This window comes from Gobius niger (assembly GCF_951799975.1).
Source record: "Gobius niger genome assembly, chromosome: 18".
Classification (NCBI taxonomy): domain Eukaryota; kingdom Metazoa; phylum Chordata; class Actinopteri; order Gobiiformes; family Gobiidae; genus Gobius; species Gobius niger.
Genome location: NC_136869.1, coordinates 2,076,214 through 2,094,372, shown reverse-complemented (window position 1 = coordinate 2,094,372; position 18,159 = coordinate 2,076,214). Strand labels below are relative to the sequence as shown.

Below are 18,159 nucleotides of genomic sequence, written 5' to 3'. Positions count from 1 at the left end.
CAGATAATTTAGTTATAATAAGCAGATAACTTTTGTATCTTGGATTGGTTCAAACCGACTCAAATTCAACATAGAAGAACTTTAATTCAAGCAAATTTAAGTGATTTATCTCATGATGGTCATGTTTCCATTGTTGTGCTTTACTTTGGGCTAATAATCAGCGGCTTCGGCCCTCGGTCTGTTTACAATAAAGAAAATCGGCCCCTCCGGTAAGAAAACTTGCCTACCCCTGCTCTGGGTTCTATACTGTAGTTTTGTGGTGGAATCCATGGGACTTTTAACGATTCTGAGTCAGTCCAGGACGTAGACTCAAAAGAATTTATATTTTTTCCTTTTGTTTCCTTTTGGATCGATCTACGTTCCCACTCTCACCTATTTTTTTTTTTAGATTTGGGTGATGACCGAAAGGACAAGATCGCGAATACAAGCGGTCGAGTTTCCTTCGCAGGGTGGCTGGATGGATGTTTCCCTTTGTTGTTACCTTATGTTTTACTTTTTTAGCTTTTTTCTTGTAATGATTTTTGAAGCTTTAGACAACTTTTTGCTGCTTCCCCAAATTGGACATGTCTCTGTCTGGATTCGGTGAGTGTTGCTCACTGTTGTCATACTAATTGGGATGTTTATTGTAAACCTTTAGCTTGTCCTTTGTGCTCTCTGGGAGATGCTTGAACTCCAGGTTAACGCGTTAACATTCCGTTGCAAGCAAAGACAATCAGAATTAGCATGTTGCCGTTGTCAGTGAACTGGTTGACAAGCTAGGATGTTCTTTGGTGCAGTCGTGCAACATGACACATAAACTCTTTTCTGTCTCTGATAAGATTAAATATGTGGAGCAGACACACTGTAGTGCAAGTCTGGCCCTTGCACACGGGAGGAGCGATTCTATGATGAAGTTTGTTTTGTTTGGATCGGCCCAACTCTGGAATGAACAATGAAACCTTCGCAGCAGAGGATGTGTCGCACTTGTAAACGGAACAGCTGTAATATGTCCTTTTAGTAGTAGTAGTAGAAATGTATTGTCCCCGTGGGGAAATTCATTTGCAGTGAGTGGAGATACACAAATACAACAGTGACCACAGCAGACAGATCCAAACATTGACAACATGCAAAGAACAAACCACGGCCCGTCAACCTCAGTTTAAATTATGTTAAAATCGTTATCTACATTCCATGAAAACCTTCTCTGACAGACCAGCTGTGCAGAATAGAAAAAACACTGTTGGTTACTTCATATTGTTGGTTTGTTTCATTGTAAAATGGCTTATGGCACAAATGCCTGGTCCTGTTTTTAGACAGGGCGGGGCTCCTTTACCTTCGACCTGAGGGGAGCAGCTCAAAGTCTCTAAACAGAGGATGATTTGAGTCCGATAATATTATGTCTGCTTTATCTAGAGCTCGAGCAAAATAAATGTCCTGCAGACCCTTCAGAGGAACACCGAGGATTTTGCTGCGACTGCGCATATTTTCCTAAGGGAGTTCTTTTGTGCCTCAGTCATGGCCCCGAAACCAACAGATGATACAGAAAGTCAGAACACTCTCCACAAAAGCAACTGTAAAACATTTTCAACATGTTTCTATCCACCTGAAAGGACACCAGTTTCTTCATAAAATATAGTCTCTGTTGACCCTCTTTAGTGATCTGTATTTTTGTCCCACTTTAATGTGTCGTCTAAGATCACACCCAGATACTTGTGCTCAGAAACAGAATCAATGACTTCTCCTTTTATGATGGTCGGGCTGTGTGTGGACTCCCGCCTTTTTTGTACCACTACGGTAAAGGTCTCCAATTATAAACAAACAAACGATCGAACTTTAAAACTATAAAGGCATGCATGAGAATAGACTAGAATAAAATCTGATTCACAGCAGCAGTATTGAGTGCAGACATAGCACCACATAGTGACATAAAGCAGTGCAAATGGCTGGACTTGGACAGCTTTGGACTTTGCTGAGACCTCAACAGTTACGAGCTCGGAAAGTTTAGCAGAACAAAAGCGTTTTTCATGCAGCGGACATGTCGATGCCTGCCCCAGTTTACTTTCACTTTACAAAACTACAGATGTTGCCATTGAATGCGGCAAAGAAAACTAGTCATGCACTTACCTAGACTGGTTACAGTGAACTGAGTTAAGGAGACGGATGCAAACAAAATCAGGACTGTGTTCTTCTCCATGATCCGTCTGAAATTCAAAAGTGAAATCTACATAGAGCACAGAGACACAGAGACACAGAGACACATAAACATACACGCATCTCACAAAACCTGTTGAGCCAGCTGTTGAGTAATTCATCTTTCCTTTTGTTTTTACTTTGGCTGCCCAGGAGTGGCTAGAGTGAGTGTTCTGGTTGCCAGTCCTTTGCTGCATGGTGTTCCTCAGGGATCCGTCTTGTTTTTGTTGTACATTAGCCCTCTTGGAAAAATCATCAGCCGTTTTAAAAATGTGTCTTATCACCTCTGTGCTGATGATATTCAACTGTACTTTTCCTTTAAGGAGTCAGAAATGATATTCAACTGTACTTTTCCTTTAAGGAGTCAGAGATGTACAGACTGTCAGAGTTAATGGATTGTCTTTCAAGTGTAAAGTCGTGGCTTCATGAAAACTGCTTTCAGCTGAATTCTAAAAAGACTGAGACTTTGATTATTGCTCCACAGCAGAAAATCCCCTCGATTGTGAACCACCTTGGTTCTCTGGGCTCCTCGGTTCAGTCGAGCATCAGAAATCTTGGTGTTTGGTTTGACCAGTCTCTGTCTCTTGAAGCCACTCGAGGCACCTGGTGAAAAACTGTTTCTTCCATTTGAGAAACATCGCCAAGTTGAGGCTAATTTTATCCAACTCTGATCTGGAATTGTTGATTCATGCTTTTGTCTCGTCTCGTTTAGATTATTGTAACTCCCTTTTAACTTGTTTTAACAAACCTGCTTTGAATCGTCTTCAAATGGTTCAAAATGCTGCAGCGCGGCTTTAACAGGCTCTAGCAGACGGTCACACATTACTCCCATCTTATCCTCGTTGCACTGGCTCCCCGTCAAATTTCAAATTGAATTTAACATTTTAGTTTTGACTTTCAGAGCGCTGCACGGTCAGGCTCCCAGATATGTATAAGACCTGCTGTGCCCCGACTCCTCGGGTCGCACCCTTAGGTCCTCGGGCCAGAACCTCCTCACTGTCCCAAGAACCCGCTTTAAAACCAGAGGGGACTTGTCTTTTGAAGCCGTTGCTCCTAAATTGTGGAATGACCTTCCTCTGTCGCTGCGTATAGCCAACTCTGTTGATTCCTTCAAAAAGCAGCTGAAGACGCTGCTTTTCAGACGAGCTTTTAGTTGACAATGCTGTGATTGTTCCTGTGATTTTTATCTGTGAGAGGTGCTATATAAATAAAGTTTCTTCTTCTTCTTCTTCTTCTTCTTCTGGTTATTTCTTAAAAAGTAAAAAAAATCATGACTCTGCACAGGAATGGCCTTGTTCAGGGGTGTCCAAACTGTGTCACCAAGGGCCACATATGGAGACGTATACAGTGTGGGGGGGCACAGTCAGTGCTCAGTGCATTCAAACATTCAACTGGGTGTAATAGAGTTCGGGAATGTCCACAGTTACCATGGAGATCCGCCATCTTTGCAGCTGTTAGCATACATTTCCATAGACTAACATTACCTAAAAACAGTATAAAAAGTGGAGAAAAAAACAGTGGAACAGCTCCGTTAGCTGCTGAGATACTGCTGGTAAATACATCTAACACACTGTGGTCTCCAAGTGTTTTAATGTGAACAATAACTCCAGTATTTTAACTTTTAAAATCTCCATTAGTTTACAATGGCTGCTAATCCCGTAATGCTTAGCGATATGACGTCACATTCCCGAACTCTATTAAGAGCGGGTTAAATCGTGCCCCACATTTTTTGTTTCTTTTAATTAAATTGCAACAAAAACAATGACTGTTAGCTAAAGGCGATAGCATTTGATATATTCTATGTCCCTGTGGCCCCCCCTGACCCCGCTTTGGGAACCGCAGCTGTCGCCCTTGTAGCGCGCGGTCCAGTCCACACGGCGGCAGCAGCGCTTCGTTTTGTCCCTAAACCGTAGAAGAAGAAGAATGTCCTACATGAAACTGGTAACACTTTCTGCTCCCTTTTCTACGCATTTCTCCACATTTTCGTATAATAAACCTTTATAAATTGGTTTCTGGAAAGCGAGCACTGTGGCTAATAACGTGTTTTATTGTTTTAGCGCCAACATTTTTATAAACGTTTATAAAATACCCCAAAGCTAAAGTTAGCCGGACGTTAGCTACCGTTATGTCTACGGTTAGCTGCGACATTTACCATCTTTAGATTGATTTTACCCACATTTCAACTAACGTCATCTATATTTCACACAGATACGTGTCTGTAAACCGCTCGTGCAGTTTTACAAACCTCTTTTTACTCAAATGTTTATGTCTCTAACCCATAAAAAGCGATTTCTTATTCAGCCGGTCATTGTGGTTGTAATACCTCCCCTTGTCCCGCAGGTGTCGCTGTCCGCCGCTGCTCCGGGGCTCGTGGGGCTGATGGGCTCTGTGCACGCGGCCTCTGAGGGGAAAAAGAAGCCTCTACCCCCGGTCATCATCAGCCTGGAGGAGGCAAGTGATAATAATCTTAACCGAGACAAAAATGTGACGCAAATGCAACGGAAAAAACGCAACATTAAAGTGACTTAAGCGATAAAGTGACAAAAAATGTGATGAAAATGCAACTAAAAATGACACAATAGAGCAACAAAAGAATGTCAAAAATGTAACATAAAAGTTCAAGAAATTGACGTCAGCAAAGCGAGGAAAAATCTCTGTTTAGATCAATTTCCAGCTTTCAAATGAGGCATTACTCTGGCCTAAAGTAAAGAACTTTTTTCTGCAGGTTATACCTATGTTTTACATCAGTGGTTCTTAAAGGAACAGGCCACCGTTTTTACATACTGAGATATGTTCTTGCCTTAGCTTTGACGAGTTCTTTAGGACCTGTCTGATCTTCAGTCATGTAAACACAGCGCAGAAGGCGTTAGCATTTAGCCTCTCCCTCTCTCCTCTATAGCTCCAAAACAGGTCAAGATAGAAGCTACCAAGCTCTTCCACGTTTTCCCTATTTAAATATGGTTACGTGAAGTGTTCCACTACAAAGTATAATTACACACAATTAAACAATGTGGATTTTCTAAGCGGATAAAAGGGGGAAAAATCCGCACAGTAATCTGCACTTTACTGTGTGGATGCCAAATTACTCCTGGTATTATTACGCCTTACGATATAGTCCCCCAGGTATTTGAGCTCTTATTTGCATAATAATATTTCTCAAAATCATCTTGGGGGCCAGAGGTTCTGTGCTGGAGGGCCGGATTTGGCCCCTGGGCCTGACGTTGCCTACCCCTGTTATAAGGGAACCTGTAAAAATAGCAGATGCCATTTTATATTCTTGTACTCAATATCAGCCGATGCATAAGAAGCGTCTCCGAACTTTTGACCGGTTGTGTATAGTTTTAAATTCAATCCTTGGTTGTGGAGCGGGGAGCGTGGGAAAGAGGGGTGGGAGGGAGGGTAGGGAGTTCAGCTTCCCGATGGCCTTGTGTATGAATCTGTTCTTCAGTCGACTGGAACTGACCCGTAGATTCCGCAGCTCCTCCCTGACGGCATAACCTTGAAGAGACTGTGTGACGGTGTGTAGGGTCTCTGGTGATTCTGACGGCTTTATATTTACCATCAGCAGTTCTTTTGTAAGAAGTCGAATCGTAAATGGAGTTTTCTTTTTTTGGGGGGTGGGTGGATTATCCAGCTCTAACTGGTTTATTGAGTTTTAACCCTTTCATTTAAAGGGACTAGTTTAAAAATGTTAAAACTGAGTATTTTCCTCCCCGTACATGTTCCAGCCATGTCCTCATGTGTAGAATGAGCCCAGGCCTGTTCACCACAACTGCCTCTAAAATCCTGCACCGTCACTGAGAAAGTCATGCACGAGCTTAATATAGATGCTGCAGTTACACGTATGACCTGGGGTGGCAGTAGTGAGTTTAAAGTTTAAAACAACTTGCATCTAGCCCTTTAACTCTCTAACACATTGTCTTCCTGGCCTCTTGTACATGTTTTTAGTGGTAGGGGAAAGACAAAGAAACCTACGCAGACATGGGGATCGAGACCGGGACCTTCTGGCTGCGCCTCCGTGCAGAATAAATATGATTTGACTCTCTTTGTACCAAATATGTCAACAAAATAACCCCATAAACGCTCTGTCAAAACCAGTAATCCGATTTTGTCCGGAAAATCGTTTAAAAATTCTTTCTCTTTGTTCATTTGTGGCGACAGAAATGACACTGGACTTGAGCCCAGGCCAGTACGAACAGAGATACTAACCATAAATCATAGTAACAAGGTCAAATGTACGGTAGAATCCTGACATATCCTTCGCCTCTGTTAATCTGTGAGCTCTATACGACAACACGTGAACACAGCACTTCTCGAGGGTGTTGAACGTCTATCTCGACCCATGTTCAGGTTGGCTCATTGGTTTTCCTCTCGTTGTAGTTGCCGTCGCTCTACAATCGTCCTGAAGTCCAGCTCCAGAGCGAGGAGGAGGAGCCGCCGTCGAACGCGCTGGAGCAGAGAGTGTCATCGCTCAGAAAGTGGATGCAGCCGTTCAGCGACCAGTGCCAAGTGAGCGACGATACATTCAATACATTAAATAGGGCTGCTCGATTATTGAAAAAATAATAATCACGATTATTTTTGTCATAATTGAAATCACGATTATTCAAACGATTATTTGTTGCCTTTAAAAAAGTGACAAAAATCCATCAAAAAAAGTGACAAAAATCCATCAAAAAGTGACAAAAATCCATAAAAAAAAGACAAAAATCCAGCAAAAAAGTGACAAAAATCCATCAAAAAAAGACAAAAATCCAGCAAAAAAATTACAAAAATCCATCAAAAAAGTGACAAAAATCCATCAAAAAAGTGACAAAAATCCATCAAAAAAGTGACAAAAATCCATCAAAAAAGTGACAAAAATCCATCAAAAAAGACAAAAATCCATTAAAAAAAGTGACAAAAATCCAGCAAAAAAAGACAAAAATCCATCAAAAAATGACAAAAATCCAGCAAAAATAGTGACAAAAATCCATCAAAAAAGTGACAAAAATCCCAAAATTTAAAATTAGAAAAAAAAAAATATTTGAAAAAAAAATAAAAAAAATTGAAAAAAAATATTAAAATCGATTTTTTGCGATTATGCTAATTTTGTAATCGTTTACTGTTGTAATCGTAATCGAATTTCGATTAATTGCACAGCCCTAACATTAAATAACCTCGTCCTGGGATGTTATGTTGAAGGAGAGACTTCAGATATCGTCGACTAGACTAGGGTTGACTGAGTAGAGCATGATTTCTTTCTTTCTTTCTTTCTTTCTTTCTTTCTTTCTTTCTTTCTTTCTTTCTTTCTTTCTTTCTTTCTTTCTTTCTTTCTTTCTTTCTTTCTTTCTTTCTTTCTTTCTTTCTTTCTTTCTTTCTTTCTTTCTTTCTTTCTTTCTTTCTTTCTTTCTTTCTTTCTTTCTTTCTTTCTTTCTTTCTTTCTTTCTTTCTCTCTCGCTCGCTCGCTCGCTCGCTCGCTCGCTCGCTCGGGTTGAGTCAAACATAGCTCTAACTTGTCTATATTTTTGCAGCAAACGGGCGGAGTTGCGTTTGAGAAAGTGGAGGTGAGTCTTGTGGTTTAACCAAAGCCTTAAAATGATAAGTTAACTTAAAAATGTCTTGTTTTTGCAGAGAGTTTATAAAACAGTGGAGCCGACGGTCAACACGTCCGTCACGACCGTCTCAGGTAAAACAAAACTCACTGCTGTTCATATTTGAATCCACTGTACTCATTGTATTTGGCGGCTGTTGCAGACGTTTACCGCTTCCTGAGCGACCCGCCGTCAGACTTCTACCCCAGCGTGGCGGCCGTCGGCTTCTCCGGGTTCTTAGGGCTGTATCTGGCACAAGGTAAAACCGGCACAGCAGAAAAAACAAACATGCAGGGGAACAGAAACATCTGGATTTAGAAAGTTAATATGAGCTGCTAAGATTTGCTCTGGGGGATTTCGGATCTTGTTTTTGAATAAACTAGTTCTTGGTGGAGAAATCTGTGAAATTTGCCCTGGCGTTCAAAGCTCAATAAATCAGAATTAAATATGGAAAAAAGTTAAACTGTCAGGATCTAATTACAGGAAGTCTGTCCATGAGGATTTTACACTTAACCTCTTAACTCCCGCCTGAACCGAGAGGATCTTTTTCCTCACGTCAGATTTTTTTCCATCATTTTTTTGTTGGGTATTCAACTCATTTTTGTAACTTTTTTGTCACATTTTTCGTCAATTTTTTTTGTCACATTTTTATCAAATTTTTGTAATTTTTGGCAAATTTTTGTCATTTTTTGTCACATTTTTGTCATTTTTTCGTCATTTTTTCGTCAATTTTTATCACATTTTTGTCATTTTTCGTACCTCTTAACTCCCGCCTGAACCGAGAGGATCTTTTTCCTCACGTCATCAGATTTTTTTCCATCATTTTTTTTTTTGGGTATTCAACTCATTTTTGTCACTTTTTTGTCAATTTTGTCATTTTTTTGGGCATTTTTTTATTTATTTATTTAGGTCATTTTTTGATCATTTAAAAAAAAAAGAAGTCATTTTTAGTCATTTTTTAAAGGGGCTAGATGCAAGTTAGTCATTTTATGCTCATTACTGCCACCTCAGATCTTATGCTTCTATTTTACGCTCGTGCACGACGGCACTTCGGACCGAATGAACACCTTTCTGAGTGACAGTGCAGGATTTTAGAGGCAGTTGTGGTGAACAGGTCTGAGCTCATTCTACACATTAGGACATGGCTGGAACATGTAGGGGGTTGAAAATACTTAGTTTTAACATTTTTAAACTCTGTATATCCATCCATCCATCCATTTTCTTCCGCTTTATCCAGGGCCGGGTCGCGTATAGTTCCTTTAAAAACATTTTTTGTCATTTTTTGTCACATTTTGTCATTTTTTCGTAATTTTTTTGTTGTTGTCATTTTTTAGTACATTTTTTTAATCACATTTTTGTCATTTTGTCATTTTTTCGTCCATTTTTTAATTACGTTTTTGTGTTTTTTTTGTGTTTTTTTGTCATTTTTATCACATTTTGTCATTTTTTCATAATTGTATTTTTTTGTCATTTTTTAGTAAATTTTTTTAATCACATTTTTGTCATTTTGTCACATTTTGTCATTTTTTCATCCATTTTTTAATTACATTTTTGTGTTTTTTTTGTGTTTTTTTGTGTGTTTTTTGTCATTTTTACCACATTTTGTCATTTTTTCATAATATTTTTTGTTATAATTTTTTAGTAAAATTTTTTAATCACATTTTTGTCACATTTTGTCATTTTTTGGTCATTTTTGGTCATTTTTTATCATTTGTTTGTCATTTTTTGTCACATTTTTGTCATTTTTTCGTCCATTTTTTGTCAATTTCTTGTGACATTTTTGTGACATTTTGACCACTGTTTCATACATTTTTCGTCAATGTTTTCTCACTTTTTTGTCACATTTCCATCATTGTTTTCGTCTCAGTTCTGTCGCTATTTTCACACTTTTTCCCAGAAGCTTTTGGACTGGGATAAAGCCAAACTGGAGAAAATGTGCTCGGCTCAGGTGGGAGTTAAGGGGTTAAACTTGAAAAAACATCTACACCCATCTCATTTCTTTCTTAAAACTTGCCTCATGGACAGATTTCTTGGATTTTTCAGTGTTTAAAACCTGAAAATTGAAATGACATGAGTTCATCTGCAGCATCTGGCCTCACAGTTCCCCGTGTTCCTCAGATGTTCCCCGGCCTGGTGTTGTTTGTGTGTAACTCCCTCTCTCTCCTGTGTCTGTGTTCAGGCTCCAGAGTGAAGCGCGTGGCGTTCCCGCTCGGCCTCGTGGCGTTGAGCTCCTCCATGTTTTACCCTCAGCAGGCGGCCGCTCTGCTCAAGGTCTGACATCTTCACCTTTTAGTTAATCTCACAAACTTAACATGGCTGAACCTCATACACGGCCCAGTGATGCTGAAGGCCAGACTCTGTGGTCACATTTGTGCTGCTTTATGGTCAATATCTCTGTAAACGCTCATAGTTTTTCAACACAGGATTATCAAAAGAAGTCATATTCACAGGCAAAAAGAGCAGATTTCAGCCTGGATTTGAACATTGTCAGAGTTGAGACTGTTCCAGATTCTAGCTTTAGCCTCAGCGTGTTTAGTCCTGACTCTGGGACCACTAGGAGACCCCTCCCCTCCCTGAGATGGTTCATACGGCTGTAACATGTCAGAGCTGTTTTAACCTCTTACCACCCGCCTAAACCAAATGCCTTCTGTCCTCTTTGGCCATTATATAGGCCTGTGTAACACCTCATTTGAAAGCTAAGACCCACAAAACTGATCTTTTTCCTCGCGTTGTTGCTGTGTTGTGTCACCGTTTTTCTTTTCTTTCTTTTTTTCTATTTTTGTCACATATTTGTTGAATTTTTGTCACATTTTTGTCGAATTTTTGTCACATTTTTGTTGAATTTTTGTCACATTTTTGTTGAATTTTTGTCACATTTTTGTCACATTTTTGTTGAATTTTTGTCACTTTTTTGTTGAATTTTCGTCACTTTTTTTTTAATTTTTTTCACATTTTTGTTGATTTTTCGTCACTTTCTTTTTGAATTTTTGTTGAATTTTTGTCACTTTTTTGTTGAATTTTCGTCACTTTTTTGATGAATTTTTGTCATTTTTGTTGCGTTTACATCCTTGTTTTCTTCTAATTTTTTGTGGCTGTTTTTTGGCTTTTTTCCCAAGAAGCTTTTTGATTAGAGTAAAGCCAAACTGGAGAAAATGGGATCCGTTCAGGTGGGAGTTAAGAGGTTAAATACTATTCTCTGAGTGACTGAAGCCAGTGCAGAGACCGGAGCACTGGACTAATTTGGTCGTACTTCCTGGTTCTGGATGTTCTGCAGCCGTTACAGTTGTCTAACCTGCTGGATAAGTCTCTCTAAGTCTGGTTTTGACACTATTCCTCTGATCTTAATGTTTCTCAGATGGTAAAAAGCTGCTGATTTTATTGCTTTGATGTGGCTGTTTTAAGTTCAGGTCTGAGTCCATGATCACGCCTAGATTTCGACCCGATTTTAGAAAGAGAGACTCAAGGTGACTGATAACACTTTGTCTTGCCGGGTAGTGTCAGAGGACAACGAGGTTTTTTCCCCGATTTCCCATGAGGCTGGGGATTTGCCCTGATGTTTGTTGTGTCCCCTTATTCCTGCACATTACAACACATTTAGCCGCTTTGCTAGCTTCATTTATATCCTCCTCTGTGATGTGGATGTTGTTCTGTTATGATTGATTGTACAGTTTCTGTGATTTTATTCTGGCAGCTCCATCTGAATTCGGTTTTGAAATGTTTCTTAAGGGCCGGGCACTTACTTATGTGCAAGACTAATAAGAATAAATCAAATCAATCAATCAAATCAGTATCCTAGCTTAGCGATAGCATGAAGGCCGTGAATCTGTGGTCCTGGATCTGCAGCGGCTCCCCCTCTTGACCCGTCCAGTCATCAAATCCGATCCAATCCGATACTCTCAAAATGCCCGGATTGGCTACTGATACCGATACTGAATATCGGATCGGTACATCCCTAGCCTTGACCACGCATTTTCTCCAGTCTTACCCAAATCTAAAACCTTCTTGGCTGGAGCTTACAGCCTGTAGGCCAGTGTGACGCCTCATTTGAAAGATAAGACCTACAAAACTCATCTAAACAGATCGTGTTATCAGTTTTTTTCATATTTTTTGTAGCCTTTTATTGCTCTTTTATCGCTATTTTGACACTTCTCTTCAAGCCAAACTGGAGAAAATGTGTCTCCTCAAGTGGGGGCTTAAGAGGTTAAACTAGCAACAGTAACTAAGGGGCGGGGCTTTGGTGAAAGGTGAATCTGACCTCTGCTGCACTGACTCCCGTTTAAATCACAGCTTGTTTACGATGTCATGTCACACGAACCTACATTTGCAAAGTCATCCTTACTTAGTTCCCAAATTCCACACAGATGAAGAATGTGCTCGAACATGACGAAGAGACGCAGAACTGGTCACAGCCGGTTTGAAAGACCGGAGTCTGGAGCAGCAGAACAAGAAACATGTCATGAACTTAAAGCAGCTCCAGAAACTGTTTGGAATCATGGCCTCGTTTGGCTTGAGCTGCACAATGAGAGCACTCGTCAATACGTATTTCATCATTTCTAAAAGCTCCTGTATTTGTTAATCATTTATGCGTAATTACCTTTATTGCTCAGACCATAAACATTTGTAGAACCGATAAAACAAAGGCCAATACCTGAAACAAATGCTCTTAACATCTTAACTCCCACCTGAACGGATCCAGTTTGGCTTTACCCTAATCAAAAAGCTTCTTGGGGAAAAAAGCACCAAAACAGCCACAAAAAACAAAACAAGAGAAAACAAGGATGTAAACGCGACGACAATGTGACAAAAAAATGACAAAAAATCAACAAAAATGTGACAAAAATTCAACAAAAATTCAACATAAAATTCAATAAAAAATGACAAAAATTCAACAAAAAGTGACAAAAATGTGACGAAAATTCAACAAAAAATTGGACAAAAATCCTACAAAAATGTGACAAAAATTCAACAAAAATGGGACAAAAATTCATCTAAAATGTGACAAAAATTCAACAAAAAATTCAACAAAAATTCAACAAAAAGTGACAAAAATTCAACAAAAATGTGACAAAAATGTGACGAAAATTCAACAAAAAATTGGACAAAAATCCTACAAAAATGTGACAAAAATTCAACAAAAATGTGACAAAAATTCATCTAAAATGTGACAAAAATTCATCTAAAATGTGACAAAAATTCTACAAAAATTCCAACAAAAAATGACAAAAATTCAACAAAAAATAAACAAAAAATTCAACAAAAATTCAACAAAAATTCAACAAAAATTCATCAAAAATGTGACAAAAAATCAACAAAAAATCAACAAAAAGTGACAAAAATTCAACAAAAATGTGACAAAAATTCGTCAAAAATGTGACAAAAAATCAACAAAAAATCTACAAAAAATCAACAAAAATTCAACAAAAAATCATCAAAAATTGACAAAAATTCAACAAAAATGTGACAAAAATTCAACAAAAAAGAAAAGAAAAGAAAAACATACAAAAGGTGACACAACACAGCAACAACGCGAGGAAAAGATCAGTTTTGTGGGTCTTAGCTTTCAAATGAGGTGTTACACAGGCCTATATAAGAGCCAAAGAGGACAGAATGCATTTGGTTCAGGCGGGTGGTAAGAGGTTAAAGTAGACACAGTTTTTCCCACAGGTTTTTAGGTTGTTCCACTACTAGGGAAAATAAAATCATATATAGAGCCTTTAACTGTCCCTTGTTCCTAAATGGAAGTAAAGATGTGGAAATGTTTTATAAATGATGAATAAAGTGTTACCTGTGCCTTTACAAACGGCTTCATAATAATATAGCATCTTAACAAGAGCTCCTGAACCTTTGTGAACTTGGCTTTAGTCTCGCTCATGTATCATCAGCACATTCCAGACGTGTGACTTCATGTAAAGGAAGTTTACAGGAAGAAGTTCACAGTATCCAGATCCAGCCGGTTCTTCAGTCAGTCAGTCTGCCCCAGGGCGGCTCGAGCACCACCGACAAGTGTGGAGGGATGTCGGATGGAATTTTTACGTGACTTTGAGCGTCTGGAAAAGCTCTGCGTCTCCGGCTCGTATAATTATGACTGTGTTTGAAAACGATCATTGACTTTGTTTATTATTTGGATCTCCATTAGCGATCATAATCTTACTAATCTTCCTTTAACCTCTTAACTCCCACCTGAACATGTTTTCTCCTGTTCTCCGAGTTCTCCAAATCTAAAAGCTTCTTCAAAACAGCGATAAAGAAGAAAAAAAGAAAATGAGGATGTAAACGCAACAAAAAAGCGCTAAAAGGTGACCAAAAAAAGCGACAAAAATGACAAAAACTCAACAAAAAGGTGACAAAAGAGCAGCAAGAAAAGGCAAAAAATGTTGCCAAAAATCCAGCAAAAAAAGACAAAAAAACAGCAAAAAGATGAAAAAATCCAGTAAAAAAGTGACAAAAATCCAGCAGAAAAAAGTAAAAAAAAAACAGCAAAAAGTGACAAAAATCCAACAAAAAAGTGACAAAAATTCAGCTAAAAGGTGACAAAAATCCAGCAAAAAAGTGACAATAATCCAACAAAAAAGTGACAAAAATCCAGCAAAAAGGTGACAAAAATCAGCAGAAAAAAGACAAAAATTCAGCAAAAAAAGACAACAAAATCCAGCAAAAAGGTGACAAAAATCAGCAGAAAAAAGACAAAAATTCAGCAAAAAAAGACAACAAAATCCAGCAAAAAGGTGACAAAAATCCAGCAAAAAAGTGACAATAATTCAGCAAAAAAGGCAAAAAACAGCAAAAAGATGAAAAAATCCAGTAAAAAAAGTGACAAAAATCCAACAAAAAAGTGACAAAATTTAAGCAAAAAAGTGACAATAATCCAACAAAAAAGTGACAAAAATTCAGCAAAAAAGTGACAAAAATCCAACAAAAAAGTGACAAAAATTCAGCAAAAAAGTGACAATAATCCAGCAAAAAAAGACAAAAAAATCCAGCAAAAAGGTGAAAAATACACATAAGGGAAATAAAAAGTGACGACAATGGCAAAGAGGAGAGAATGCATTTGGTTTTGGTGGCTGGTAAGAGGTTAAACAATTCACACATTAACAAAAAACAAGAACAAAACCAATACATTGATCTTATTATACAGACGCCAGACACAGGGAGAACATCACTCCTCACAGAAAGGCCTCATCCAGATGTGAAGCATGAGGGCGAACCACTGCACTACCAAGCTGTGAACGTCCCAGGTTTACAAACGGCCTCAGTCCTGGGTCTGGGACGAGCGAAATGACCGAGTCACTTCTGGTAGAAACACTGATTATCTTTGTAAACGGCCATACACATGATACTGAAAATCCGAGAGCTACTGAAGAGGAGCTGTTGTTGCTGCGATGTGAGAAAATGAGTTCAAACTTCTCATAAACCTGCAGAAACGCTGACTCTACGCACTCATTAAGTTTCTCACTGTGAAAATGAGTGTTTCCATCGTTACTTTTGGGCGTGCGAGGATAATGAGCCGCCGCATCGTCTGTGTAAATGTCACTTTCTCTGTTTGTTTCACAGGCGAGTCGTGACCGAGCGCTTTCTCTGTATCAACGAAGCCGAGTCGCTGTGGAGGAACTGGTGAAGGACCCGCCCTTCGCCAGGAAGAAGGTCACACACACACACACACACTGCTCACGTTCCTGTACAAAATCGCAAAAAAATGACAATAGTCCAGCAGAAAAATGACAAAAATCCAGCAGAAAAATGACAATAGTCCATCAGAAAAAAGACAAAAAAAACAGCAAAAAAAAGACAAAAATCAAGCAGAAAAAAGACAAAAAACAGCAAAAAAATGACAAAAATCCAACAGAAAAAAGACAAAATAACAGCAAAAAAATGACAAAAATCCAGCAGAAAAAAAGACCAAAATCCATCAGAAAAAAGACAAAAAAACAGCAAAAATTAAGCAGAAAAAAGACAAAAATCAAGCAGAAAAAAGACAAAAAACAGCAAAAAAATGACAAAAATCCAACAGAAAAAAGACAAAATAACAGCAAAAAAATGACAAAAATCCAGCAGAAAAAAAGACAAAAATCCAGCAGAAAAAAGACAAAAATCCATCAGAAAAAAGACAAAAAAACAGCAAAAAAAAAGACAAAAATCAAGCAGAAAAAAGACAAAAAACAGCAAAAAAATGACAAAAATCCAGCTAAAAAATAACAAAAATCCAGCAGAAAAAAGACAAAAAAACAGCAAAAAAATGACAAAAATCCAACAGAAAAATGACAAAAATCCAGCAAAAAAGTGACAATAATCCAGCCTAAGTCTAGATGTTACAGGTGAACAGGGGAAAAGAAATAATATCAATTTGAAACTTTAATATGAGAAAAATAGATGGAAAACCTTTTTTTTTTTTGTCATTTTGTTTTCATATAATAATAAGGCCTATTATGCATAAAAATGACTAAATTTGCCAATATTTTCAGCAACAAAATCTAAATAATGAATAGAGGTTTCATTGATGATGTCGTTGAAGATGTTAAGGAGAAAACGAGCTAAAAACGTGTGGGAAAAAAGAAGAAATTGATGTTTTCACCTGCAGCGCCTTAAAGGAATAGGCCACCGTTTTTACATACTAAGATATGTTCTTACCTCACTTTAGACGTGTTAATATATCCCCGTCTGGTCTTTGTCCGTGCGCTCTGTCAGGCAAACGGAGCACATACGCAGCCTCTCCCACATGTCATATAGCTCCAAAAAAGCTCACGATAGAAGCTACCAAGCTCATCCACGTGTTCCCTATTTAAATAAAGTTACGTGAAGTGTTTTCATGCGAAGTATATTTACCCAGAAATGTAGCATGTCGATTTTATAAGCAAATAAAAAGGGGGACTATATTGTGAGGCGTAATGATACGAGGAGTAAAACGTCCGCGCAGTAACTCCTAAAGGTTATTGACGGAAGTGAGCGGGGGAAGTCTTTAGGAGTTACTACGCGGACGCTGTGCTCCTCGTATCATTACGCCTCACAATATAGTCCCCCTTTTTATTTGCTTATAAAATCGACATGTTACATTTCTGGGTAAATATACTTCGCATGAAAACACTTCACGTAACTTTATTTAAATAGGGAACACGTGGAAGAGCTTGGTAGCTTCTATCGTGAGCTTTTTTGGAGCTATGTGACATGTGGGAGAGGCTGCGTATGTGCTCCGTTTGCCTGACAGAGCGCACGGACAAAGACCAGACGGGGATATATTAACTTGGCTAAAGTGAGCTAAGAGCATATCTCAGTATGTAAAAACGATGGCCTATTCCTTTAAAGGGACTATAAAAAGTTTAAAAATGTCAAAACTAAGTATTTTCCTCCCCCTACATGTTCCAACAATGAGCTCAGACCTGTTCACCACGACTGCCTCTAAAATCCTGCACTGTCACGAGCTTAATATAGAAGCTGCAGTTACACGTAAGACCTGAGGTGGCAGTAGTGAGTATAAAATGGCTATAGGTGCATTAAAATGGTATTAAAAAGCTTTTCCAAAGGACTTAAACCTTTGTGTTGAAGTGGAGACGTCCTAATCCCAAATCCTAACGCACCTCGTCGTGTTTTCCAGCCCGAGGAGAAGCCGCCCTCAGACAGCGCCGCCTCCAGCTGAGACCGTTCAAGGCGTCACATGACCCGCCTGTTTCTGGGCCCGCGCCGTCCGGACAAAGAACCAGTGTTACAAGGATCGGCCAAAACATTACGACGCCGAGTGAATGGAGCCTCATGTTCGTAATGTTGTGGCTGAAATCTCCAATTGGACGTTGCCAAAGTCGTCATTATGTTTTTCTTCTTTTCATTGGGTCCAAATATTGTACATTCCCACGACTTACTGTGAATTAACATTATTATTATTTAACACATGTTTGTAAATAATAGGTTTTATTTGAATTAAAGTTAAACTAATAAGACACTGGCTCTGACCTTTCTCTACAAGCAGAAGAAGAAGAAGTAGGAGGAGGAGGATTAGAAGAAGAAGCAGAAGTAGGAGGAGTAGAAGAAGAAGAAGCAGGAGGAGGGTAAAGAAATGATCCTCTCTGAGCGTGAGTAAGTCATGTTGTCCTTGCAGCTGCTGATGTTGTTTTGTCTCCTGGCTCGTCCGCTCGTGACCTCCTGTGTAAATCTTTTATTTCCCGTTTATGACGTTTGGTCTGGGCTTTATCTTTATGCGCTCATGTTTGCGCTGCTCGTTTGACCCACAGACCTGAGAAAAACCTCTTGTCAAAACAAGCTCAGTGTGAAGGAGCGAAAGTCCAACCACATTTGAACTTGACACTGAATAGTTTGTATTTCAAATAATCGCTGGAGTAAACATTTCACTCATGGAGGGAGGGATTGGGATTCTTACTAATTCCAATATCACACAGCCCTGCCATCTTCTAGTACTGCTGTATAGTGCCTC

At 38.8% G+C, this 18,159-nt stretch overlaps 1 protein-coding gene across 1 annotated transcript; it reads left to right on the top strand.

The window, feature by feature from the left end:
* The first annotated feature begins 4,058 nt into the window (after positions 1 to 4,058).
* On the top strand, positions 4,059 to 17,408 carry apoob (apolipoprotein O, b). Its single transcript, XM_079576305.1, has 9 exons — positions 4,059 to 4,110; positions 4,510 to 4,620; positions 6,550 to 6,678; positions 7,683 to 7,715; positions 7,783 to 7,837; positions 7,906 to 8,001; positions 9,922 to 10,013; positions 15,294 to 15,383; positions 17,329 to 17,408. The coding sequence occupies exons 1-9, from the start codon at positions 4,093 to 4,095 to the stop codon at positions 17,368 to 17,370; spliced, it is 666 nt and encodes a 221-aa protein (XP_079432431.1). The 5' UTR covers positions 4,059 to 4,092; the 3' UTR covers positions 17,371 to 17,408.
* Positions 17,409 to 18,159: the final 751 nt, after the last annotated feature.